General features: G+C 42.5%; 1 protein-coding gene across 1 annotated transcript in view; it reads left to right on the top strand.

Moving 5' to 3' along the window:
* lrrtm4l1 (leucine rich repeat transmembrane neuronal 4 like 1) overlaps positions 1 to 27485 on the top strand; it is a 59280-nt gene that overhangs the window by 14492 nt on the left and 17303 nt on the right. The window contains exon 2 of the mRNA XM_084104752.1: positions 91 to 1733. Within this exon, the coding sequence (XP_083960878.1) occupies positions 91 to 1733 (1643 nt within the window). The remainder of the gene's footprint in view (positions 1 to 90; positions 1734 to 27485) is intronic.

Genomic DNA, 27485 nt, shown 5'->3' on the forward strand with positions numbered 1-27485 from the left:
ATGGAAGCAGCATTTAATTATATGATAAATTATATGATTATATTATATGTTAAAAATCATAAGTTGATGTTGTGCTGTTTCCCTCTTCAGGTTCTGTTGCTTGTGACAAGAGATTAGCAGGCCTCCTCCTCCTCCAAGCCTCCTCCCTGCTGCTGTTCAGTTCTGGGGAAAGGATGTGCCCCTATAGCTGTCGCTGCGAGGGAAAAATTGTCCATTGTGAGTCAGCCAGCTTCCAGGATGTCCCAGAAAATATTTCAGTTAGTTGCCAAGGTCTATCCCTGCGGTACAATGACCTGCACACAATGCTCCCCTACCAGTTTGCCCATCTTAACCAGCTACTGTGGCTGTACCTGGACCACAATCAAATCACATTTGTGGATAGTCGTGCTTTTCAGGGGGTGCGGCGATTGAAGGAGTTGATCTTGAGCTCCAATAGGATTTCACAGCTCCATAGTGTAACTTTTCACGGAGTACCTAACCTTCGCAGTCTTGATCTCTCCTACAACAAGTTGCAGGAGCTGCAGCCAGGCCAGTTTTATGGTCTTCGAAAACTGCAGAATCTGCACTTACGCTCCAATGGGCTTACGACAATTCCTGTCCGGGCCTTTCTGGAGTGCAGAAGCTTGGAGTTTCTTGACTTGGGCTATAATCGGCTTCGGGTTATAACTCGCACTGCATTCCTGGGTTTGTCTCGACTTATGGAACTCCATCTGGAGCATAATCAGTTTTCAAGAATCAACTTCTTTCTCTTTCCTCGCCTTGCTAACCTTCGTGCCCTGTACCTACAGTGGAATCGTATTCGAGCTGTCAACCAAGGCCTTCCGTGGAGCTGGTATACCTTGCAGAAGCTTGATATCTCTGGCAATGAGATACAGGTACTAGATCCTGTGGTATTTCAATGCCTTCCCAATCTTCAGGTTCTCAACTTAGAGTCTAACAAACTGCCCAATGTGTCTCAGGAAGTTGTGGCTGCCTGGATCTCACTAACAACCATTAGCCTTGCAGGCAACATGTGGGATTGTGGGCCAGGAATTTGTCCTCTTGTTGTCTGGCTCAAGAATTTCAGAGGCACCAAGGACACTAGTATAATCTGCAGCAGTCCCAAGCACCTTCAAGGGGAGAAAGTCATGGAGGCTTCAAAGAACTTAATTGACTGTGATGATTATGAAATTACTGCTCAATCACCTTTGTATCTGCAGACCTTTGATCCATATTTTGACTTTACCTCTGAACCAACTGAACCGACAATGGCTCCTACAACACCGTCTCCACCCCTGCCTTCACCTGCCTCTGAGGCGCCCGTTCCTCCTCCCCACCCTCGACCGGCTCAACGCCCCACCTTTCCCAGCCATGCAAATATAGATCCCAGAGACTCCCGTCAATGGACACCCTCATCTCCTGACAGCTTATTAGTGACACCAGCTCCTGAGCAAGACGTGTCATTTCACAAAGTGGTAATGGGTGGGGTTGCACTGTTCCTCTCAGTGTCCCTTGTCCTGTCTGTAATTTATGTCTCCTGGAAACGTTACCCGGGTGCCACCCGGCTATTGCAGCAGAGTTCAGTGGGCCGAAAGCGAAGGAAAAAGAGTCAGGAGCCAGAGCAGAACCTGAGCTCCCAGCTCCAGGAATATTACATGAGCTACAGCCCCGCAGCCACGCCAGAAGCCTTGGAGGTGCTGGGTAATGGGACTGGTACCTGCACCTGCACCATATCCGGTTCCCGGGAATGTGAGGTATGACATGTGAAAGCAGCCTAAAATCAAATCAGATCAAAACAAATGAACAACTCAGGAAATAGAGGTAAATTCTTCATTGAGCATGCAGGAAATATTCACCAGAGCAAGGGTAAACACCTTTGACTCCTTAGGTCCTTTAAAATGACTCATACAAGAGATTGATTTTGGTTGATACAATAATTATTTGTATTTTGAAGCTGATAACCAGTATTGGCTGATTTTAGGTAACAGTTGACATTTTTTGTGATTGATTGCAACATTTCCTTTAAAATTCCAGATCTCTACATGCTTATATTGTCAAACATCATATTAAATATATCTGCATTTTTTTACTTATCAGACTGATAATGATAACATTAATGTTATATTTATTGGTTGAGACCAAAATAACTGCAGATATGTTGTGCATCCCTTATGTTGCTGTACAAGGTAAACCATAATTCAGGAGTCAATGGTTCCTTTACCAAAACTTCCCTGCACTGCCCCGTCTCACACATCTGCATCTTGGTTTTGGCCTCATTAGTTATTTCACTTGTGAAAGGCTTATTCATTTTTGTTTGTCCTCATGATTATGATTATTATGCTTTGTGTCTGAAACACATACACTTGAGATGTTAAACGGGTTTCTGAAAACCTCTGATTTTAAACATGATTTTTCAAACAGTCAAAACCATGCCTGTTGCATTGGGAATTGGTTTGCATCATGTAGCTTCTGAGAGTACAGCAATTACTTAAAAAAAGATGTAAAAAAAGACATCTGTCGATAATTAAAATTGCAGTGCAGGCTAATGATATATGCATCCAAAATGACTCCTCCTTCACTCTCTAATGTCATGTTTAAAAGCACCTATCTCTTTATCTGTCGAAATCTGTAATTGGTTTTTATGTAGCTCTTTTTGAAGATTTTAAAGGCTGCATTTTAATTTTGGATATATTTCATGTACCAAACAGCCACCAGACTGTGGAGACATGAATGTTATATTTTAATCATACTGGCATGGCATCGTTGCAGCTAGGGAAATAGTATAAAGTTTCCGCCAGTGTTCAGAACAGTCTTAAGTGTGAAGTGAAGTGAAGATGCGGTTTTTAACAGTCATGCAAAATCCCAAGATCTCTGCTTCAGTTCAGCCAGGAATAGTCAGTAAAAACGGATGTGCACCAGGCATATCTGATAAAAAAAGGGGTTATTTAGACTTAAGGAAGAAACTGTATATGGCAAGAAACCAAAATACTAAACTGGAAGTAATGTACTTGTTCAAATTAGCTAATGGAGGTAACCAAACATCACTGAATAAGAAAAGCTATTAAACTCTGTAAATATTTAGTTTGAACAATGAAGTCACTGAGTTGAATTAATGAGACAGTGAACATAGAGAATAGGACAATGAGACGTGCTAATACAATACAAGACAATTCAAGTTTCCATTTAACTGATCCTTCAAATCACCTTGATAGCAGCAGGGAAGAAGGAATTCCATGGAACCCGATGATATGGATGGTTTTCATGATTTCTGAGAGCTTGGACAGCTTTGCCTTCATCCACCACCTGCAAGGGATTGGGGTTTGTTCTTGAACTGAGGTACCTTTCTTGATTAAGCTAAAGCCCTGTGGCACCTCCTGTGTAGGTGCTGCAACCCTTTCTTATACAGGCAGTGTGTATTTGCTGCCCACTCTAATTTATTGATTGAGTGGACCCCAGGTAGGCCTATACCACCCCAGTGTCTTCACCATTGATGGTGACAGGGCTGAATGGAGTTCTTTTCCTTCCAAAGTCTCCTTACCAGTCTGTAAGAAAATTTTGAATAGCAGTGACCATTATGGAGCTATTCACATCGGATGCAAACTTTCCCCCGCTGAGAAGTTTATTTTCTTTGGAGAGGGTGATTTATTTTTTTTCTCGTCCTGCAATGAAATGCGTCTACCATTAAGATGTCCGGAGCCACTGCAGGTACATATACCAGAGTAAAACCTGTGGTTGTCAAATTGCTTGAATAAATTTTCACATTCACACTTTTGTTCTATGTGAGACATGGTCTCTAATCTGCATATATTTCTACATCTACATTCTTAAAGGGATAGTTCATCCAAAAATTATTGTCATCATTTACTCACCCTCATGTTTCAAACATGACTTACTTCTGCTGAGCACAAAATATAGTTTGGAGCAACTTTAGGGTGAGTAAATTCACCCATTCACCCAAATTCATTCATTTTTGGATGAACTATCCCTTCAACATTTTCATCACTATTTCACTATGCACTATTTCAATACTACTTGGGACAAAATTGGCCTACTTAGTTTATAAAAGTATACTTTTTAAGTATACTTTAAGCGTAACAGTTTTAAACTTTGAATACACAACTAGTTTACAAGTATTTTTTTTTTTTTACTGTACACATATACCATTAGTGAACTGATAGTAAAAGTGTACTAGTTAAATACTTGTGGCACATTTTTAAGTTTATGAAAGTAGACTTTGAGGTATACTCTCAGTAAACTACTAATTTAGTAGTTTTATACTGCAAGTATACCTGTAAGTTTTATACTGTAAGTTTTATACTTAAAGTACAGTTTTATACTTAAAGGTATATTTCAAGTAGATTTGGAGTAAATTCCTATATACACTACCAGTGGACTACACAAAAATTCACATACTCAGAATTAGGAACGTATGTTTTCCTTAAAAATCGATGTTTTCAAACAAATCGGTTTGTATTGGATGCCAAAAAACATGCAAGTTTATAAGAGTATGTAAAACTATGTGGGGGGAAAAGTATTTAATAGGTTACTCAAAAGAGTAAACACGACTACAAGCCAAGTATAATTAATTATACTTTTTACTTAATTAAAATTGAGTACAAGTATAGGTCAAATATACTTTTTTCTGTCAGTGTAAGTCAAATACTTAAGTGTAAGTTTAAGTATATTTCTGAGAAATACGCAAAACATAGAATGAAAGTATACTTTCTTATTTTTAGTGTAGTAACTGATTAGTACACTAATAGCACACTTGAATAAACTTTAAAAAGGGCAAGTGTGAAAAGACCATTTAACAGTGATGCATTTGGTGTGAAAGGGCCTTTACTTTTAGTCTAAATAGATATCTTCTTAAGTCTTTGTCTTCTTCTAGAGTTCAATGTGTTCAAGTTAAAAACATCTAATTTTGACTCATTAAGCACACAGTAACCTCAGGCAGTAAAACTATTAAGGAATGAGCCTATGCAGAGTATCTATTTATTCTTATGATTAAAGTTCTTTTGAAACATTTAAAAAGAACATATAAAGATTATACCAATGTGTGTGGTAAAAAGCATAGTTTAAATATAACAATCACTTACCGTACCTTTCAGTCGTCTCAGTAGAAACATTTTCAATGTTTCTTTTTGTTTTTGTTACACTGTTTTCTACTGATGTTTAATAATACAAGAGCAGGCACCCATTCTGCTTATGCAAGCACAGTGTTTCTGTGCCAGGTTCAGAACTTTTCATTTCAGCCCATACACAGTGGAGGCCGTCCCTGTGGATGCTGGTAAGATGCACTGATCATGAGCAGGAAGCAGGTATCACAGTGTGCTGTAGCTTTTGGTCTGTAATGGAATCTGCAGCGGTGAGGAGAAAGAATGAAAGCCCAGGCAGCTCTTTGGACTTGAATAAGCTTATTCATCTGCTCCTTTCCCACAGAATGCATTAGTACGATTCAGATGTGTTGGGTCTAAACTAGCAATACATGAAAATAAAATTCATGCACTTCACAGTGCGGCTGGGGAGCATGCTTCAAATATCTATGGAATATGTAATGTAATGCACAATCTGCCGTTCATTAGGATCCTAATTAGAGGGACTGATTATGGCCATTTTAAGAATATACCCATGCCCGCTTTTCCACGTAACAGTATTATTTATTCAAATGTTTTTGTAAATTATTATAAAATATAAAGTGTTATTGTACCTCCAGTTCACTGTCAAATTTTTTTATTTATACATAGCCTATATATATATATATATATATATATATATATATATATATATATATATATATATATTATATGTATATATATGAAGAGTTCAGATGCAAAAGCCTCTAAGTGCCATCTGCAATTTTCTTCTAGAATGATAATTTTTATCAAGCTCGTATATTTAAGTTCAGTAATTTCACTTAAATGACAATTAATAGGTCATTTTCATTGGCTTTTAAGTGAAATTACTGAACTTAAATATACGAGCTTGATAAAAATGATAATTTTAGAAGAAAATTTCAGATGGCACTTAGAGGCTTTTGCATCTGAACTCTTCATACATATATATATATATATATATATATATATATATATATATATATATATATATATATATATATATATATTGTCATTATATCAGCAGAATACCTCGACTGACCAATTATAATCAAGCATTTCAGAGCGTGTTAAACTACGTGGACAATTCTTAATAAATGTTGTCAAAAGTGTTTTATGTAGGCACCATTTTCTAAAAGTTCTCAGTGCTTTACTGAACCCACTGTGCTTCAGTATATATTGTGCGCTTAAATTCAGTCCTTGGCAGGCTGTCAACCCAATAACATGCAAGGAAAGAGACATATTTTTCTCGCTCAAACTCATGGAGAACTTAATAGATTCTGCAAGACTTTAACACACGAACAAAAGATGCAGCTAAGTCAGTATAAATGAGCATGAGCACCTTACAAAAATGTGGCCCTGGCGTGATAAATGGGCATTTCTGATAAACAGAAAGTTCTGAATGTCTTTAACCCTTGATGACCCACTGTAGCAAAATTGCAACTCTTGTTTACAGTTTTTCAATCGCGTTGGCTCAATTCTCAATTTAGATTTTTTCCCCAAAAACAATAAGTTCAGATCTCTGAACAGTTAGTTTCTCATTAACGTCAAATTTGAATTTCTTATTGATTTAAGCAAATTGCGTATTTTTTGGCATGTGTGCAAAAGTACAATTGTCTATAGTTTGTGCATTAACTAAATGCGCATGGCTTGATGATCAAAACTGATGAGTTGATTATCAGTGAAATTGTGAAACTCTTCACAACTTTTAAACATTCTTTCATTGTGTGAGCCTTCACATGCCAAACATTCTTGAAAACATAATTATGAAAAATGTCAGAAGGACCAGGGCTGGGTTTCCCGAAACCTTCTTAACGCTACGTCGTTCTTAAGTTACACCTTAAGCTGTACCTTATCGTTAATACGTGTTTCCCGAAACGTTCTTAGTTAAGTATACCTTCTGTAAGTCATACTTTCGGAAGGTTGGTCTGGACCACTCTTAGCTTTACCTTATCACTGTTGCAGGTCGATATGAATATAATTCTGAAGTTTTAATACACCCAGACAGTGTTCAGTTAGGCTAATTCAAGTGTTTTCATTCAAAGAATAAAATTGTCATTACACTGATTGTTAATAGAATTTTTATTATATTATTATATAATAAAATTTTAAACATTTATTTTAATTAAAGAGCGCTTTTAAATGCCAGTGAAAGCATAGGCTACTGTCAGTTAAGTCCTATTCGGACGCTAATATTGTTTCTCATGGGCTCGTACAGTAAGTCGGTTATTTTAGTGCCGTCCAATCCATAATATCAGTGTTTTTTCTCACCCAACCCGTGTAAAAATCCCTGGCCAAATTAGTACCTACTGTTTTTTGACAAACAGGTCGTACGTTAATTTAATTGCCGTCTGAATACACCTCTCCGAGTTTACAAGAAGAGATTCAAAATCCACTGTTTAAATCCTTTTTGATCACTGCCGAGCACCGTACGTATGACGTACACTTTTATTACTGAAATGCTATAAAGTATTTATAAGAACAATATTTCATCACAGCTCCATCTCAGCGAACAAAAAATAGGAAAGAGAAGAAAGCACATAAATAATTGAAATGGTTATTATGGCAGCAATATATGATACAATTTTAAAACATGTCGGCAAGGCTATTATAGGCTATTATAGTTTGGGTTATTTTTTATAATATCCCATGAGTCCTAATAAATGCATTTATTATAAATTTCAACTATTTATGAAGTGCTTATTTTATAAAGAACACCGCTTTCTCACATAAACAGCCCCTGCACAAGAGAATAATTGATTCTCGAGCCATCGATATCAACAGATTCAGCACCATTGCCACGGACAGCACCCGGTAACGTCGCACGTAAGAAGGTATATCTTAAGCAGCTTCCTAAGGTATAGTTCGGGGAACACACCTAGAAATGGTATACCTTCAGTTAAGTTATACCTTAAGAGTCTTCGTAGCGCGCTAAGAGACAACGTTATCGGGAAACTCAGCCCAGTCTGATCAATACCAATGATCTTCCCTGCTACCTTTTTGAAGCTCAACTTATTGTCAATGACCACAAGTTTTTGTTAGTGTCAACAATTTCTATCTCCGAACCTTTAATTGTTGTCATCAGAGGACTGGGTGGGGAACTCCTGTAATCAGTCACCATGTCCTTTGTTTTATTAACATTGAGCTGAAGAGAAAACCGATCGCACCATGACACAAAGTCCTCCATGACAGGACCATGCCTCGGATCCTGTTCATGGAGAAGACTCACAATCACGGAGTCATCCACATATTTTATAATATAACTGTTATCATACCTACTCCGACAATCATTGGTGTACATGATAAACAAAAGAGGTGAAAGACCGCAGCCTTGAGGTGAACCAGTGGAACAATACTGAAGGTCTGAACATCAAGTCAAGTCACCTTCATTTATATTGCGCAATACAGATTGTTTCAAAGCAGCTTTACAGTGGTAATAGGAAATTAATGTAACAGAAATTGTTTTGGCTTTACAGCAGCTCTAGAATAAAGTTCTACCAGAAAGACTCGGGAGAATAAATACTGTAACAAGTATACATTTATTAACAGCTCAACAAGCAAATTATGACAAGTTCTCTGGCGTAGGCCCCGTCCATAGCTCGCATTCCGAGGGTACGGAATCTGCATTTCCTGCCTGAAGACGAAGGCAGGGGCGCAGCCAACCCCCAGGGAGTTCTAGGAATGGACCATCCTGGTGGTGGTGGGGAGGATGGAGGTGAATGAAGGCGTCAGCATCTGCGAACTCAGACATGTGTAAGTTTCGATCTTTTATACTACAAGTATTTAGAGCACGATTGGATAATGAGAAGGTAATCGGTGACATAACGATTGAGTCTTCCCGGCAGAACTTACGCTAAAGCTTTCATTTCTACCAGAAAGACTTGGGAGAATAAATACCGTAACAAGTGTACATTTATTAACAGCTCAGCAAGAAAATTATGATACAAAGTTCTTTGGCGTTTTTTTTTTTTTTTGACACCACCAGTAGTTGCATAGGGATTTATCTGAATCGTTATTGAAGAGCTTGCTGTTGCTGTAAGATTCTAAAGCAGAGGAAGACCATCTGCCCAGGATCTTGATAGCTGAAGTAGAACACCACGTTCAGCCACTGTAGTGGCTGCCCCGATCCTGAAGGAGTGACTAGTATACTGGGAGGGAGATAGACTGCAGCTTTAGAGGACAGTAGCTAGATGAGTCCTGAACCAGGCTTAGAGAGAGGTGCTCCGTTAGGTAGAATAAATAGGAAGATGATTTATCTTTGCAATAAGACAAAGTAGAAGGCAACCGTTTATCTGGGGAATTGCTAGATATACCTGTAGCTATGCCTAAGAAGCAAACAGAAGTAGCAGTTTTCATACAGGGCCACCGGCCATCTTTTCGATAAATTGCCATAGATTTAAAAGCTTCTGTTATGTCAGTGTCACGACGCGCACACGAAAGGGTGAATTCCAAGTGCAGCTTTATTTTGGGTAATCCGTAGATAATGAATAATGAGTCCTACAAGGGTGATCCAATAGTGACTGACACCTGTGGGGGAAGAGGACTTCTAGTGGCTACCCAGGGGACATCACCCAGACATTGTGACAGTCGGCTTTAGCTAACCAAGTGCGTTGACCAGCTAACTTAATTAACTGAATAGTATTAATGAACTGAGTTAACGTAATAACTGAATTGCCAGAATATTTCAGAGTAGCGAAAAGGGAGGAGAAGCGAAATGGCCAATGACGTATCCTTTATTAACCTCTTTTCTAGTAATGCTAAACCACTCTTTTTTTTTTTTTTTTCACAAAAAAGGTGGTGAGATTGTGAAAGGATACCCACCCGAAGCCATTGGAACAACCCGGTGATTAAATAGACAACAATGACGGATGGGGGTGAAATGAATAGGAGTAATTGGTTGACTGTTCAGAATTCTTTTCGAATTGGGACTCTCCCACAGGTTGCAGGTTTGTACCGGCATGGACAAACTGATTTCAGGTGCGGATCCTTACAAACACTACAGATGTGAGCATATTTACAATTAGGATGTGAACAAACAGACTCATTAAAGGAAAAACTTAGAGGAACACCGTTGAATTCTGCAACAGGGTGACCTCTGCTGTTTGGGGAGATTCTTACATTTTCAGCACCAGGGACAGCGTGCAGATCATGGCTAGCGAATGCTTTAGGTCAAAATGAAGCCGTGTGACCATGAGCACTACAAATAGCACAAGCCAAAGTTTTTTTTTTTGTCGGTAACTGACCAGTCTAGTCTTGAGTTATAAAGTGTAATGAAGGAAGCAGATTTTGCGGAGAATGATCTAACTCTTCCCTTAGTAGTTCAACCTCTGATTAAACAACCTGCTCTAGATCCTGCAGTTCTTGCTAATTTCAGGCCTAACTCCAAACTGCCTTTCCTTTCAAAAATCCTGGATAAGATTGTGCACAGTCAATTAATGGCCTTTCATAAAGAACATCATATTCTAGAGGTTTTCCAAACTGGTTTTAAAACCCTGCACAGCACCGAATCAGCTCTTTTAAGAGTTTTTAATGATATCTTTTTAGCTACTGACTCTGGTGACTGTGTTATCCTTGTGCTTTTAGATTTAACTGCTGCATTTGACACAGTGGATCATAAAATATTGATTTCACGTTTGAAGCTGTGGGTGGGCATCAGGGGCATAGCACTGGAGTGATTCAGGTCGTACTTGGCTGATCGAACTTTCTGTGTCAGCTTAGGTGACTCTGTATCCTCTTCTGCTCCTCTCTTGTGTGGGGTCCCACAGGGCTCGGTTCTTGGCCCTCTCATTTTCTCTCTCTATTTGCTCCCACTTGGATCCATACTTAGGAAGCACGGCATTTCATTCCACTGTTATGCAGACGACAGTGAGATTTATGTGCCTCTTAAATAAAATGAATACTCTGTCAGACTGCTACTTAATTGTCTCAATGACATAAAGGCCTGGATGGCTCTGAACTTTTTAAATTTCAATGATAAAAAGACGGAAATGATGGTTTTTGGAGGCACCACTGGGACCCCCCCTGTAGATCTGGGTTCCTTGGCCCAGTATATTAAACCTAGCATCAAAACCTAGGGGTTAAAGTGGACCCTGAGCTTAAGTTTGACAGTCAGATCCAATTCTGTCAAGACACCATTTTGAGACTGTAATCCACACCTTTGTTACTACTCGGCTGGATTACTGTAATGCACTGTATGTGGGGGTTAGTGGGTCCTCCATCACGTCTTTTAACTGGCACACGTAAACATGAGCACATTTCCCCTATTTTAGCCTCACTTCACTGGCTGCCTATTCAATTTAGGATCCATTTTAAAATTCTGTTATTTGCTTTTAAATCCCTGAATGGTCTTGCCCCGCCATACCTCTCTGAGCTTCTACATTCTTATACACCCGTCCGCTCTCTCAGGTCAGATGATCAGCTGCTCCTGAGTGTGCCTAAAACTAAGCGGAAGCTCAGAGGGAACCGTGCCTTTGCTGTGTCTGCTCCTAATCTATGGAATGATCTGCCTCTGCACGTTAAGCAGGCCTCTTCTCTGTCTGATTTTAAAACCCGTCTTAAAACCCATCTTTTCTCTGTGGCCTTTGGTACCTAGTAAGATGTTGACTTTATTTACTTTATTTAATTTCTTATTTTGATTGCTTTTATTGCGTGGCTATTATTTGTACTCATGTTTATGTCGTTTAATTTTATTGTTGTATTTTATAGGTAATTTTGCACTTCATGTGAGCTGTTATGTTTTTTATTTATGATTTATTTTTATTTTCCTGTACAGCACTTTGGTCAACTTTGGTTGTTTTAAAGTGCTTAACAAATAAAGTTGGATTGGATTGGATTGGATGTTTGGTTGGCAACTGAACGCGAGCAAGGAATGAAGGCATGAGCATCTGCGAACTCAGACATGTGTAAGTTTCGATCTTTTATACTACGAGTATTTAGAGCACGACTGGATAATAAGAAGGTAATCGGTGACGTAATGATTGAGTCTTCCCGGCAGAACTTACCTTAAAGCTTTCATTTATTGTACAGATAAAGTAAGTTTTTGATTGGTTCACTTCCATTGCAAAGATCATTAGTTATTAACTTAACATTGTTGAGGATCAGTGCCGATGGCTGTTGTGTCGATGAGGCCTTCACAGGGCTGATGAGGCTGGCACTTCATCGCACTTGCGAGTTCACACACCTCTTTAATGTTAATTTTAGTGATCTCCAACTGGCGAAGTCGAACATCATTAGTGCCAATGTGAATAATAATCTTAGAGAATCTACGATTAGCATTAGCCAGCACTTTTAAATTTACTTTGATGTCAGGCGCTCTGACTCCCGGCAAATATGTGACTATGGTGACTGGTGTCTCTATTTTCACGTTCCGTGTAATAGAATCACCAATATCTAGGGCACATTCAACAGGATTCTCAGTGGGTGTTTCACTGAGTGGGGAGAACCTGTTTAATGTTGTTATCGGAACGGAAGAGCGGTGTTTTGTCCCGCGACTACTCACGGTCACCCAGTTGCCCTGCTGCACGGGCTCTACAGCCGGAACCGAACAATGTCCAGATTAACAGGCAGATTAATGGCAGATTAACAGACTAGCGGAAGGCTAGCGCGTTTTGCGAGCGATAGTGATTTAGATTAAAGCTAGCGAAGTCAGATCAATGTGACAATGTGATAATCAAAATTAGATAATTTCAGATATCTGGTTGATGAGTATGATATATTTAGCGATATATTTAAACAACAAGGAATGATAGCAAACAGAGATTTAAAATGGAAAACGTCTCGGTTACGTATGTAACCCTCGTTCTCTGAGTAGGGAACATCGGATGACGACAAATGGGGTTTCGCTTAGAAAGCCTATCACCTTCGAGTATAGAAAACGAGCCAATGGCAATGAAATGCCATGGGTCTGCGGAATTTGCATAGCGTAACTCTGCCCCACCTCGTGGGTATATAAGGAAGTACGCCGGCAACATGCAGATATGTTTCTTCGCTGAGGAGTCGAGACTGAACTCCGGCGATCCCAGCGGTACAGCGGAAGTGGCAGGGTGACATAACGTCTCCGTTCCCTACTCAGGGAACGAGGGTTACATATGTAACTGAGACGTTCCCTTTCGTGGTCACTCTGAGTTACGTTGGATGATGACGAATGGGGTCCCCAGTCTAATCACGCCACCTCGGCTGTCTTCCAGTGCCCTGCGTAAATCTGAGCTCCCTGTTGTGAGACTAGCACGGACGAAGGAGTCCTACTTAACACAGGAATACCAAGGTACACTGGGAAGCATATCTCAGTGGAAATATGCAATTATGTCCAGCCCAAAAGGGGACTTGGAATACACATATGACCCAGAGGGGCTGCATATGGAGTATCACTGGGGTGTCCAGCTGCAGGTGGAATATTTCAACCCCAGGGGTGGCAAGGTGGCTTGCCGAGGGAAAGACATATGCTCAGAGAGGCTTACAGTGGAAATACACATGTGGGGGTCGCCAAGAGGGGGAACCATGCACATGGAGGCACCTAGCCAAGCGCGAAAGCTGCCGGTGGCATAACTCTGGCGTTGACGTCAACAATGCTGGAGGAGACTCAGGGCTTATTAGGCTCACCTGAGGAAAATATCACACGTATCCCGTCCTTGGAGAGGAATGGCGAGCAAGCGAAGACACCTGAGCAGAATCTAGTACCGGCTGGTTGAAGCGAGTACATGAGAAGAAACTGGCTCCACTCTGAGATTATAGAATCTCGCGAATGTGTTATGTGTTAGGTGTCGCCCAGCCTGCAGCTCTACAAATGTCTGTTAGCGAGGCGCCATGCGCTAGAGCCCAAGAGGATGCCACACTCCGAGTGGACTGGGCCGTCATACCAAGGGGGCATGGTCGACCTTGCTGCTGGTATGCCAAAGCAATGGCGTCCACTATCCAGTGAGACAACCTTTGCTTGGAGAGAGCCTTTCCCTTCAGCTTCCCTCCATAACAGACAAAGAGCTGGTCTGAGGACCTGAAACACTGTATTCTGTCTACGTAAGCACGGAGGGCGCGTACTGGACAGAGCACTGCCAAGGCTGGGTCTGCCTCCTCCAAGGGCAGCGCTTGCAGGTTCACCACCTGGTCTCGAAAGGGTGTGGTGGGAACCTTGGGCACATATCCAGGCCGGGGTCTCAGGATCACGTGAGAGTTTGCCGGCCCGAATTCCAGGCACGCTTCATCAACCGAAAATGCCTGCAGGTCCCTTACCCTCTTGATTGAGGCCAATGCAACCAGGAGCGCTGTCTTAATTGACAGGAACTTAAGCTCCACTGATTGCAGAGGCTCAAAGGCAGCACTCTGCAGGGCAATTAAAACCACTGAGAGGTCCCAAGAGGGTACGAGAGGAGGACGAGGAGGATTCAGTCTCCTCGCTCGCCTCAGGAACCTCATGATCAGGTTGTGCTTTCCCAGAGACTTACCATCAACTGCATCATGATGTGCGGCAATGGCGGCAACATACACTTTCAGGGTGGAGGGAGACAGCCTTCGCTCCAACCCTTCTTGCAGGAAGGAAAGCACGACACTGATCGGACATTTCGTGGGTTCTTGATGTTTAGAAGAACACCAGAAGAGGTTCCACTTCAACGCATATGCATGTCTCGTGGACGATGCTCTAGCAGAAGTGATGGTAGCCACCACCGCTGGTGGTAGGGTACTCCAACCTGCCTCGTCCCGTCCAGGAGCCACACGTGGAGGTTCCAAAGATCGGGGCGAGGGTGCCATAGGGTGCCCCGTCCCTTAGAAAGCAGGTCCCTCCTCAGGGGAATTGGCCAGGGAGGTGCTTTCGCGAGGAGTACTAGTTCTGGGAACCAGGTCCGGTTGTGCCAATACGGGGCAACCAAAATGACCTGCTCCTCATCCTCCCTGATCTTGCGCAAGGTCTGCGCAAGAAGGCTCACTGGGGGAAACGCATACTTGCGTAGGCCCCGCGGCCAGCTGTGCGCCAGTGCATCCGTGCTGAGCGTGCCCTCGGTCAGGGAATAAAACAGGTCGCAATGGGACGAGTCGTGGGAGGCAAACAGATCTACCTGTGCGTCCCTGAACTGATCCCAAATCAGCTGAAGCGTCTGGGGATGGAGTCTCCATTCTCCTTGGAGAGGCCGTAGCCTAGACAGCTCGTCGGCCGCAAGGTTCAGGTCTCCCGGGATATAAATGGCTCGAAGCGACCTCAGATGCTTCTGACTCCATATGAGGAGGTGGCGAGCGAGTTGCGACATACGGCACGAGCGCAGACCACCTTGATGGTTGATGTACGCTACTGTCGCGGTATTGTCTGATCGGACTAGTACGTGCTGACCCCTGAGCAACGCATGGAAGCGGTGCGGGGCGAGACGTATAGCCAGCAACTCGAGGCAATTGACATGCCAAAGGTGCTGAGGTCCTGTGCAGGAGCCCGCGGCAGCATTTCCATTGCACATGGCGCCCCAGCCCGTGGTGGAGGAATCTGTTGATACAACAACATGCCGGGAAACTCGTTCCAAGGGCAATCCGGCCCGTAGAAAACTGAGGTTCGTCCACGGGGTCAAGGTCTGACAGCAGGCCGGAGTCACTGGGACTTGGAGCGTGCCGTGTTGCCATGCCCACCTCGGGACTCGATCGCAAAGCCAAAGCTGAAGCGGTCTCATATGAAGCAATCCGAGCGGCGTTGCTGCGGATGCCATATGCCCCAGGAGCCTCTGAAATAGTTTCAGTGGAACCGCACTCTTGTCCTCGAACTGGCGAAGACAAGTCAGCAGTGACTGTGCGTGCTCACTCGTAAGCTGCGCGCACATGGCGACCGAGTCGATCTCCATACCGAGATAAGAGATCCTCTGCACGGAGCAGAGTTTGCTCTTCTCCCAGTTGACCCAAAGGCCCAGACGAGCTAGGTGCCGGAGCACTAGGTCCCTGTGTTCGCAAACCTGGTCTCGAGAGTGAGCTAGGATCAGCCAGTCGTCGAGATAGTTCAGGATGCGAACCCCGTGTTCCCGGAGGGGAACAAGGGCTGCCTCGACGACTTTCATGAAGGCACGAGGAGACAGGGCTAGCCCGAATGGGAGAACCGCGTACTAGTATGCCCGCCCCTCGAAAGCAAACCGAAGAAACGGTCTGTGTCGAGGTAAAATGGAGACATGGAAGTAGGTGTCTTTCAGGTCGATCGCTGCAAACCAATCCTGCGGCCGCACGCACTGGAGGATGCGTTTGGCCGTGAGTATCTTGAACGGCAGCCTGTGAAGGGAGCGGTTCAAGACGCGCAGGTCGAGGATTGGCCGTAACCCACCGGATTTATTCGGTACAATGAAGTAGGGGCTGTAGAAGCCGGACTTCATTTCGGCTGGAGGGACCGTCTCGATCGCACCCTTCGCCAGTAGGATGGCGACCTCCGCTCTCATGACAGGGGCATTCCCACCGACCATAGTGAAGCGGACTCTCCTGAAGCGGGGAGGAGACCGCGCGAACTGAATCGCGTAGCCGAGCCTGATGGTTCTCGCGACCCAGCGGGACAGTCTGGGAAGCTCTAGCCAGGCTCCCAGAAACTGCGCCAGCGGGGTCATTCGAACCACAGACCATCGGTGGTGCAGCGAGGCGGAATGACTGGCCCAGGCGAGGGTGGCATAGCGGCCCTGTGCGGGGGCACGTTCATTAGCCGCGTCCTGCCAGAGGAGGCTACAGGGGCGTGCTCTGGCAGGGGTCTGGCGACAGAGGGGGATGAGAGGAGCGTGGCCCGTGGGCGGCGCGTGCTGTCATCTGAGAACTCTGTGACAGAGGGGGACGATAGTGGCGGGACCCGTGGGCGGCGCGCACTATGGCCCGAGAACTCTGTGTGCTCAGGGTTGGGGGAACCAGTCCTTTCTTTAACCACATTAGGGTACTGCTCATCGTTGGACGAGCAGCGGGGAGTGGAGAACAAAAGATTCTCCCCCGGCCCTCCACCGGGGGAAGGAGTGGCTCTGCTACCATCTCCTGAGAAAAACTGGTTGCCAACCCTGAGCAGCCTGTCTCAGGGGCGCCGTTTAGCCTGGCGTTTAGCGGGGCCGGAGAGAGCTGTGGCGCCTTCCTGCGGCTTCCTCCACGACGCGGCCCGGGTGGAGGCTGCTGCTGGGGCCTTGCGGGAGGGGCGGGAGCCGCAGGAGGGCGTCCTCGGCGGCGAGCAGACTGAGGATTCTGTGCCGACGGCTGGGTGGAGGCAGCAGCAGGCCGTTGGTGCAGAATGTGCTTTATAGCCTCAGTCTGCTTCTGAGCGGTCGAGAACTGTTGGGCAAAGTCCTCGATCGCACCGCCGAAGAGGCCGGCCTGGGATATGGGGGTGTCGAGCGGCCTCCCACATATCAGCCAGGTTCAGCCAGAGATGTCTCTCCTGGACCACAGCTGTGGACATCACCTGGCCCAGGGAGCGTGCGGTCACCTTCGGTGCTCGGGGAGAAAGGTCGGTGGCGGCACACAGCTCATCAAAGAGCCCTGGGTCAGTCCTGCCCTCGTGCATGTCCCTAAGCACCTGGGCCTGGTAGACCTGCAGGATGGCCATGGCATGCAAAGAGGCGGCTGCCTGTCCCGCCGCTCTGTAAGATTTCGCCACCAGGGTAACGAGTTCATTGAGTCTCGACCGTAGCGTGGAGATGGTTATGTTCCCGCAGTGAGAACATGAGTCATCCACAAGCGCTGCTTTAGCGTGATCTAAGCCCAAACACACAAAGCAGCGATTGTGCTCATCAGAATTGGAAACATCGCGACCACAACCAGAAGTGCACGGGCGAGGCATCTTAAAAAAGACGTGCCGCGTGCAAGCTCTTTTTGTGAGAGGAAAACTCTGCGGATGCTGAAGCGACCAGGGAGAAACACACTAACTGGCAGATCACTGCACAGATCAGCAGGGTAATGTGCACTCACTGGAAATCGCCGTCACACCAACACCGGAGAGTCGCTCGTCTCGAAGGATGAAGAGAGAAAGAGTAAACTCAGGATTTTGGCTTACAGGAGTGAAGAAAAGCTCTCGGCTCCGAAGCGAAAACATATCTGCATGCTGCCGGCATACTTCCTTATATACCCACGAGGTGGGGCGGAGTTACGCTATGCAAATTCCGCAGACCCATGGCATTTCATTGCCATTGGCTTGTTTTCTATACTCGAAGGTGATAGGCTTTCTAAGCGAAACCCCATTCGTCTCATTCATAATCCCATTCGGAGTGACCACGAAAGGGAACTATATGGAGCTTACAGACGCAAACCACACGGCAGCAAGACAGCGAGGCAGACCGGAGCAATTGATCCTTGAGCGATCCTTGAGCCAATACAGAATTTTTAGTAATTTCCGCAGATCCATGCGAACTTGAATAATTTTGTTAACGTTTTATCTGTACAGAGGTAAAGGGAAGGGAAGGAGGCCTTCACTGGGGAGAGTCTGGTTGACACTTCAGGGCTGCGTTGTCATTGTGTCTAGGCGCAGGTCCTTCATCAGATCTCCATTGATGAACACCATTAGATCAGATGAACACCATTGACTCTGACACAATGAGGACGTCCTAATAGAAAATCCAAGATCCACCCAACAATATTGAGATCCAAGTTAAAAAGAGAAATAAGTTTCTCTGCCAACAAATGGGGCCGTATTGTATTAAAGGCCAAAGAAAAATCAATAAATAGTAGCCTAGCATGGGTGCTTTGAACAAACAATTTAACAAAGGTTAGCAACCTCGACACAACTGCCCTGTCTAAAAGCAAACTGCAGAGGATCAAGACTATCTTTAGACTGCTGTAAAACACTACTTTCTCAAAATACTTTATAACTATTGAAGTAAAAGTTATCGGCCTTAAATCATCGAGTTCCCTTGGAGCCCTAGTCTCCCAAATTTCAGGGACTCGTTGTAGCTTGAGTGATTGAGAAAAAATATAATGAAATATCTCACACAACTGTTCAGCACATGTGCCTAACACCCTTCCTTCAATATTATTTGGACCGAGACTTTTATTATTGTTAACACACTGGAAATGACCTTTAACCCTTTGCACATTGATTAAAAGCTTGACTGCTTGCAGTCCTTTGTTTTAAAACATCTATATTTTCATCAAACCTTAAATAGAATGTGATCAGCTCATCAGTAAACTTTTTTGCTGAGCTAAACCCATTCGGTTTAATATCCCTATCCCCTCCTCTTTACAGCCTGCCATTTCCTTCATATCTTGCCAGGCCGATCTTAGATTATTACCACTTAATTGTTTCTCAATTGTATCCTTATATATTTTGTTTTATCCTTATTCAATTGAACTGTCACTGCCTTTTTCAATTCCCTAACTGCATTCAGATAACCCTGTTTTCTGTACAGAAGGTCTTTTGTTTGATTGGAGACCAATGGTTTATTATTTGGAAAATCTATAACCGTTTTGTTAGGAATAATCATATCTGTACAGAAGGACACATAATCACACACCACTTGTGTGAGTTCATCAATATTTTCTGACGCAGTTTGGAAAACATTCCAGTCTGTACTTTTATGGCAGTTCACATACTGATAAAAGTCACTTAAAGTCTTCTTTAAATTGCAATTATTAAAATCCCCCACATCTGGAGAGATTGATCTAAAATTTGATAGAACTTTACTAACATATCCAGTGGCAGTGCCAGCTGTTTGTTTTCGGGTGAACGTAAACAACTGTAATACAAATCTGTGGAAATTCCCTCGGTATAGGTAAAAGGGTATTATCGAGAGACACAGACAACAACCTGTCCCAAAAACCTGTCCCTAACCTTACCTGTATCCCTCTTCAATAGCAGTAAAAGTGTTTTGCAATACAATATGAACACAATAAGAACATTGTAATTATTTTTAATGTAAGTACATAGTAGATAAGGACACCTTATATAAAGTGTGACCAGTCCATTTTTTTGTTTGTGTGCTAAATTTTTACCTACTGCTAAATTATGTATCTAAAAGCGCAGTGTGAGACACATGAGCATTCAAAACTGACAATATGAATATTTTGGGTGATTTACTACATTTTGCAGACATGCCAGAGTTCTGATGTTCCAGCAAACAGTTGTGACAATTGAACTTACAGTTTAGAGAATATTAAAACTGTTTTGAAAAATGTGCCAAAGTGAAAAACTGTAAAAGCAATTAAATAATAGTGTTGTTATTGTTTGATATACATAGCAGTAGCTGGCACTCTAAATTGTCTCCCAGCAACAGTTTTGAAATAATTAGATATTGAACAAGGTGAATGATATTAGATATTGAACAAGGTGAATGCTTACTGAATGAAATAATTTCTAACACTTCTGGAACACGTTTCTTTATTTGGCCTGTAATTTGTATGTTTATTTCTTGAAAATGTATGAAATGCACCAAAATGCAACTGTGGGCCTTAGTTGTCAATATTTTAAAGGGGCATTTCACCCATTTGAACATTGTTTTTTATTTAAAGTGGGTCATATATGTAGTCGATATGTAAAATAAATTTTGAATTTGGTGCCTTTGTGACCGAGGAAAGACAAAAAATAACTTCAGGACGCATTTGTATGAAAGACAACAACTCCCACAATGCACCACATTGCACAGCTCCGCAAGCCACTCCCACTAATCCAGAAAGCGCATATCTGCCTATAAGAGAAATCACTCTTCCGTCTACAAGGCTAGCTACCACCAGAGCTTGAAATTCATTTCACATTCACACGAAATGTCTAGTTAGTTGGCGAACTCATTAGTGCATTACTCCTCGTTTGTATTTCTTTCGAAAAGGTGAATTATTGCATGGTACCTGGATGTTCAGTCAGAACATATGCGGTGCGAAACTAGGATAGTTCTCAACACAAACGTCCGTGTCCTCGTCTGATTCAGAGATTTCGTCCAGGAGAAATTGTCATCGTTGAAATTCTTTGCCGCAGACGGACTCTATCTCTGTGTTCGTAGTTGCATCTGACAGTCTATGAGTTGCATAGTGAGATCACCGGCGCCACCAGTCCGCCCTAACTCGAGCCAGTCTGGGCTCCTCGTCCGCGGCAGGCAGGTCTTCTGCCTCGGCTGCTCTTCGCTATAATCCGGCTTGTAAAGGTAGCCACAAACACCTGATTCAAGCATCAGACTTCCGAAATCCTCTTCCTCTATATCATATTGAGCACTCTCCTCCGCTATTGTCATAACTTTAGATCTGTCTCCACAGCGTCTGTTAGCTTAGCTTCAAACAAGATGGAGGATATTGCTTTCAGTTTCAGAGAGTAAAGTCCCACCCACTGATCTGTAATAGGTCTGTAGCGTGAGCGGTTCCTGCCCCCTGGGAAAGATGAGGAACTAGTGCTTGTAGTCTCAACAGAAATCCCCCCCCTTACACTTCCTCCTACAATGACGCAAAATTACGATTTTTGCGTCATTGTAGGAGGAAGTGTAAGAGGTAAATAACGGATTTCTCCCGTCTCAGGGGAAAATGAGAGAGTGTTGCACGACCATTCAATAGTATGACTGGGTTTCTAACAATGCAAAGCTTAATGCAAATGGGTGAAATGTCCCTTTAAACTTAAATGACTAACTTGCAATTTTGCAACACAAAATATGCTTAAAAATGTCTAAAAAAAATGTAAACTGTAACTGTAAAAAAAAACTGTCAAAAAAAACTGTAACTGCCCTTTTTGAGCACAGATCTGAACTTTGGAATTTAGACCTTGGGCCGGTTTCACAAAGATAGACTTTGACTATGGCTTAGATATAGTAGATAGTCAGACTTCAGATAGACATCTAAATCAGACCGTTGCACAAAGCACTTAAGACTCTGACTATCTTAAGTAGGACTACACTGCAATGCATTCTGGGTAAAATAAGACACTTTTCAAAACAAAAAACATAGCGGATCAAGTAAGCACATTCAACCGCTCAGTGCACTTTACCCCAGCGGAAAATATGTGTTTGTTGGAGGAGTATAAATGACGGAGTATGTTTTTATGTTTCCACTGTTCGATCGCGCCCGTGCCTCTCTCTCTCTGACACACACACACACATCAGCACTGCAATCTTGACATCACAGCCTGTTATTATGCAGCATTCACACCAAACGCGAATACAGCGTCAAATTCGCGTCTAGTTCGACGCTTGAACATTTTGAATCCATTCGCGCGTCCAAGGGGAATAGGACGCGTGTATAAAGCGAGCATTTGAAGCGAAATAGACGGGCGTTCAGAGCTATGACTCCATGACTCTACTAAGTTACCCCCTGTTGCGTGAGTGGTGTATTGCATTTCACGCATCGCCCGTGAAGCTTGCGTCTAGTTTGAAAGGGAGCGCGTCGATCGTTGCTCGCGTTGACTATGTAACGGCCCTACAGTTACAAGGACATTTTACTTGGGAATGTAGTAACAAGAAGAAATTTTTAAATTATGAGCCATTTTCCCTTTTCTTTTGGCAGTTTGTAACTTATTGTTACTGCTGGGGCCGGTTTCACAAAGCTATTTTAGACTGGTCTATAGTGTTAGACTAGTCTCAAATTTGCTCATAGACTAGTCTAATGGAAGTTAGACTGTTTCACAAAAGTAAAGACTGACTTAATTTAGACCAAAAAAATTAGACACCTTACCCCCAGGCTAACTTAGGTTTAAGACTCTGGGCCCTATTTTAACGATCTGAAACGCAAGTGGCAAAGCGCAAAGCGCAAGTAACTTTGTGGGCGGGTCTTGGCGCTGTTGCTATTTTCCCGGCGGGATAAATGACTCTTGGGCCAGGCGCAAATCTAAAATGGGTTGGTCTGAAGAGCTTCATTATTCATAGGTGTGGTTTGGGCGTAACGTGAAATAAACCAATCAGAGCGTCATCTCACATTCCCTTTAAGAGCAGGCGCGCTTGTTCTAAAGCAGATTCCTATCATAACGGCGGATTTGCCAGGCGCGCGCCAGGAGCAGTTCACAGCCGAGGAGAGCAACGCTCTCGTCAGGGACGTTGGGGATGGAGAAACCCACCCAAATTAACTTCGGTTAAAAAGGCGTATGATAATTTGGGTAAATGTGTAAGCTAGATGTATGCTTTTATAATAAACTATCTATCTATCTATCTATCTATCTATCTATCGTAATAATGTATGATTTGCAAAAATGAAAACTGCTGCTTCTGTGTAGATGAGAGAATCAAAGTGTATTCGCGTTGTGCACACGCTACATTGATTATGGCCAAGCATGCGCCCTTAAAATAGCATATGAATAACATGCGCAACGCGCCACTGACTTTAAACAATTTTTTCCTGGTTAGTGGCGCAATTGTTTTCTAATCCTGCAAAATAGCATGAAGGAACGTTTGCGCCGGAACACGCCTCCTTTTTTGCGCTGAACCGCCCAGGGAGCGCAAGTTCATTCCCTAGTTTAGCGACGTGCTTCTGTGGAGGGAAAAGCGCGCTTTGCGCGGGTGCAAAATAGGAATGATACATGCAGGCATGAAAACTCCTCACCTTTCGGCGAAATTCGCCGTTTTAAAACCTAAAAGGGTCACCTACGTGATTTGTGCAGATCCGATGAGAAAATATTTATGGGGGGGGGGGGTGTCGAGGTCGAGGCCAGCATTTATCCCCTATAAAGTTACCATAAACTTCGCAGCTTTAAAAAACAATCATCATTCCTAATGCCGAAACATGACAGCCAATACGAGTCAGAGTAACGTTAGGGCAGAAATGTTTTCAAAGTCTTTTACACCGCGAGTCTGACAACTGGACACACTGCCGAACAAAGTACCGCACGTCGGAAAGAAAGCCTGAGGTAAGTTAGCTTACAATGTTAACTGTCCTGTCAGATACAGACAGCGATGTTGCCAATGTCATTATTTTTAATTTTGACATAGAAGTGGGCGAGATAATATCGCGAGCGGGCGCGGGCGCCGTGAGCGCTGAGCGAGCAGGAACAGTGCAGTGTTATTCATTGCGCGGCTCGCGAGCCTCATGTGGCTCGCCAAGCTTTAATTTGTGGCTCGCATGGCGATAAATGATACGGTGATATGATGCATTCACTAGAGATATTTCATAAAAACATTAATAACAAGTAGGGCTTTAACATAACCCGTTAAAATCTCAAAGTGTCAGCTCTATTACAAATAATTTCGATCGGATTGAAAGGGGTGGTTTATCGAGAGAACGTGAAAAAACTCGATCGATTGAAAACCGAAACTGAAAGGACGGCGTATGACGCGCTGAACGAGCTGTTCTCCTGATGAATAAAGTGTCATATAAATGAGTATCCTTTCATTCTATAATTCTCCTTTCACTCAGCATCTGTGAAGTGAAGCAGGACAACGGCCCACCAGTCCTTGTTTCAGATTATCATACAGACGACTGGTTTGGGGCATTTTTAATGCGTGATAAATAGTAGTAGTAAATAGTTTTTTTTCTCTGACACCCGATGAAACACGTAGATCAGCGGCCCATTGGTTCTTTTCTTGATTGACACTGGGCTAGCCCAATCAAATCTTTAATGTGAAGTATAGAAATATACTCTTTCAAGTATAGAAATTAGTACAAAACTAATTATGAAAGTTTCCTTTATTTTTCAGTGCATTTGTTTTACAATATATGGCTATTACTATCATGGGATTAATATGATAACTATTATTGTAGTAGTAATGTAGACAGACACTGTAACTAAAAGAGTTTTGAAATTTTCTTTGTTTAATTTGCACCAGATTGATGAATTTAACATTAAAAAGCAAAAAATTTTCTTACGGGGGAGCATGCCCCCGAACCCCCCTAGAGTGGCAGAGGTCCATAAATGACAATTTTGTACTTATTTCAGTTGTGCGTGTTAACTCTCACGCGTTCCTACTCACTCATTACATTTATTTATTTGTTTATTTATTTGTTTATTTTTATTTATTTATTTTGGGGGGGGGGGGGGGGGATATATGCCGCATCCTTCTCACCTTTTTTACCCCTGACCTGTTTTCATGCCTGTACATGCGTCGGTGCGCGATCGAACAGTGGAAACATAAAAACATACTCCGTCATTTATAGTCCTCCAACAAACACATATTTTCCGCTGGGGTAAACTGCACTGAGTGGTTGAATGCGCTTACTCGATCCGCAATGTTTTTTGTTTTGAAAAGTGTCTTATTTTACCCAGAATGCATTGCAGTGTAGTCCTACTTAAGATAGTCAGAGTCTTAAGTGCTTTGTGCAACGGTCTGATTTAGATGTCTATCTGAAGTCTGACTATCTACTATATCTAAGCCATAGTCAAAGTCTATCTTTGTGAAACCGGCACCTGGTTGCCAAGGTAACATAGAGTCTTAGACCTAAGTTAGCCTGGGGGTAAGGTGTCTAATTTTTTAGTCTAAATTATGTCAGTCTTTATTTTTATGAAACAGTCTAACTTGCATTAGACTAGTCTATGCGCAAATTTTAGACTCGTCTAACACTATAGACCGGTCTTAAATAGCTTTGTGAAACCGGCCCAACTTGTGTTGGTCTCTTTTTAAAGAAGACACTCAGAATATGTGAAAGCACTTCAAAAAATGAAAGCGTAAAAACGTAATGGAAGTTTATGTTTACTGTAAAGCAAATGTGCTGAAATACAAAATATGTATTTTTCAAAATAATTTGGACTCTAAAATTGCTAGACAATCAAAACCATTATGCCTAACCAAGTTGTGTTCCAAAATTTGAAGTTGATATAACAAAAATTGAGCCTACACTGTAAAATATGTTGGGTTGTTTTAACCAATGTTTGGGTCAAATATGGACAAACCCAACCATTGGTTTAAATGTTTTATAACATTTTTGGTAACACTTTATTTTGGGGCCAAATTCTCTTATTAGCATGCATGTTACTAGGATTTTAGCTGTTTATTAATGCTTTTAAAGCACATATCTTATTCTGCATGACCATTTTATACTGTACATCCCTTAATCCTACCCAATACCTAAACTTAACAACTACCTTACTATCAATAAGCAGTAACTAGGAGTTTATTGAGTCAAACATTTTAGCTAATAGTTAGTTAGTTAATAGTGAGATTTGGACCCTAATCTAAAGTGTGACCAAATATTTAAACCCAACGGTTGGGTTTGTCCATATGACCCAAACATGAGTTGAAACAACCCAGCATTTTAAAGTGTTCTAAAAGGTTTAAAGTACAGTTTCCATGGTAATGCAGTGTCCAATTTCAAAATGTTTTTTACATGATGAATTTTGAGTATTCAAATGATACCTAATTTGTGATTAGAGAAAAATAGCAATAAAAAAAGCGTGCCAGCATCTATGATAATAAATAAAGCATCATCAATGCCAGTGTTTGGGTCTGTGGAGATTACTGATAGATGACATGATTGGATTTTCAGCAGTATCCTTCCCTACAATTCCTGTATGACATCATATGAGTCAGATGCATCACATGCCCATTGACTCTCATTATCTCATAAGATTAAAATGGCCATTAATGGCCATATTCTTAATGCCTCTAGATGTCAAAGAGGCCTTGTTATGAATGTTAGGAAATGCATGATTCACATTCATTATATTTTTTTAAAAAGCTGTTCTTTTAAGATCAGTTTTTCTTCACACCTCCTCAAATTACCCATTAACCAAACTTCTGTGGAGATTAATAGTCGATTGGACTTTTAAGGCACTTGAGACTGTAAAAGCAAGTGATGAAAGAGTAAAAATATTTAGGGTAAGTGTACCTATTAAGCACACCAAAATCTAAGTCTAGGTTTTTTTGATAGATATTGACATGGTTTATAAGAAAAATACTTTGTTAAAATGCAAGATTTATCTCTCATTTGAAAATGTATTAATTAGTTGATGTACATTTTAGAATGTAAAATTAAGATATTTTAGGAATAAAGTCAGAAGTCTGGCATGGGCTTAATTGGTACTTTGGCACGCCTGCATGTGTTCCAAATTAGCCCACATCATCTTTGATTCACAAAAAGAAGTAAAACATCACTATATGTATTCAGTGACAGAGAAGTATTAAAAAAATGCCTTTTGCTAATGTTTGATTAGAGCCCTGGATGGGATGGGTAGGTGTTAGTGGCCGGTGCCGGTGGTCTGGAGCCTTAAGTTGGCTTGACTGGAGTTGTAGCTGGAGTCAAGCTGGAAGTTTGACCGGGTGTATCTCGGGAGCCAAGCCGAGTTGAGGCTCCATACTCTGGGCTTAGGGGGTCCCCTATAGTTTGGGGTGACTTTGTGTGAGGTCCCCTGAGACAGCATGCACATGGGTAGGGCTAACTCAACATTGCCAAATGTGATTGGTATGCAATAAAAGTGCCATGGAAGTAACAAATCACTGGATTGGTTAAAATAATGAGCAGCATAAAATATTATTTTCTTGACTTTAGAGTTGAAAGTGGGCTTAAAGAATACATGGGCTTAATGAGTTTAAAGGTAACAAGATAAGTAAAACACGTCTTTCAGACTGCTGCATGTTTCTCCTTTTACCCTTA

Source organism: Abramis brama (assembly GCF_963993115.1).
Source record: "Abramis brama genome assembly, chromosome: 25".
Lineage (NCBI taxonomy): Eukaryota > Metazoa > Chordata > Actinopteri > Cypriniformes > Leuciscidae > Abramis > Abramis brama.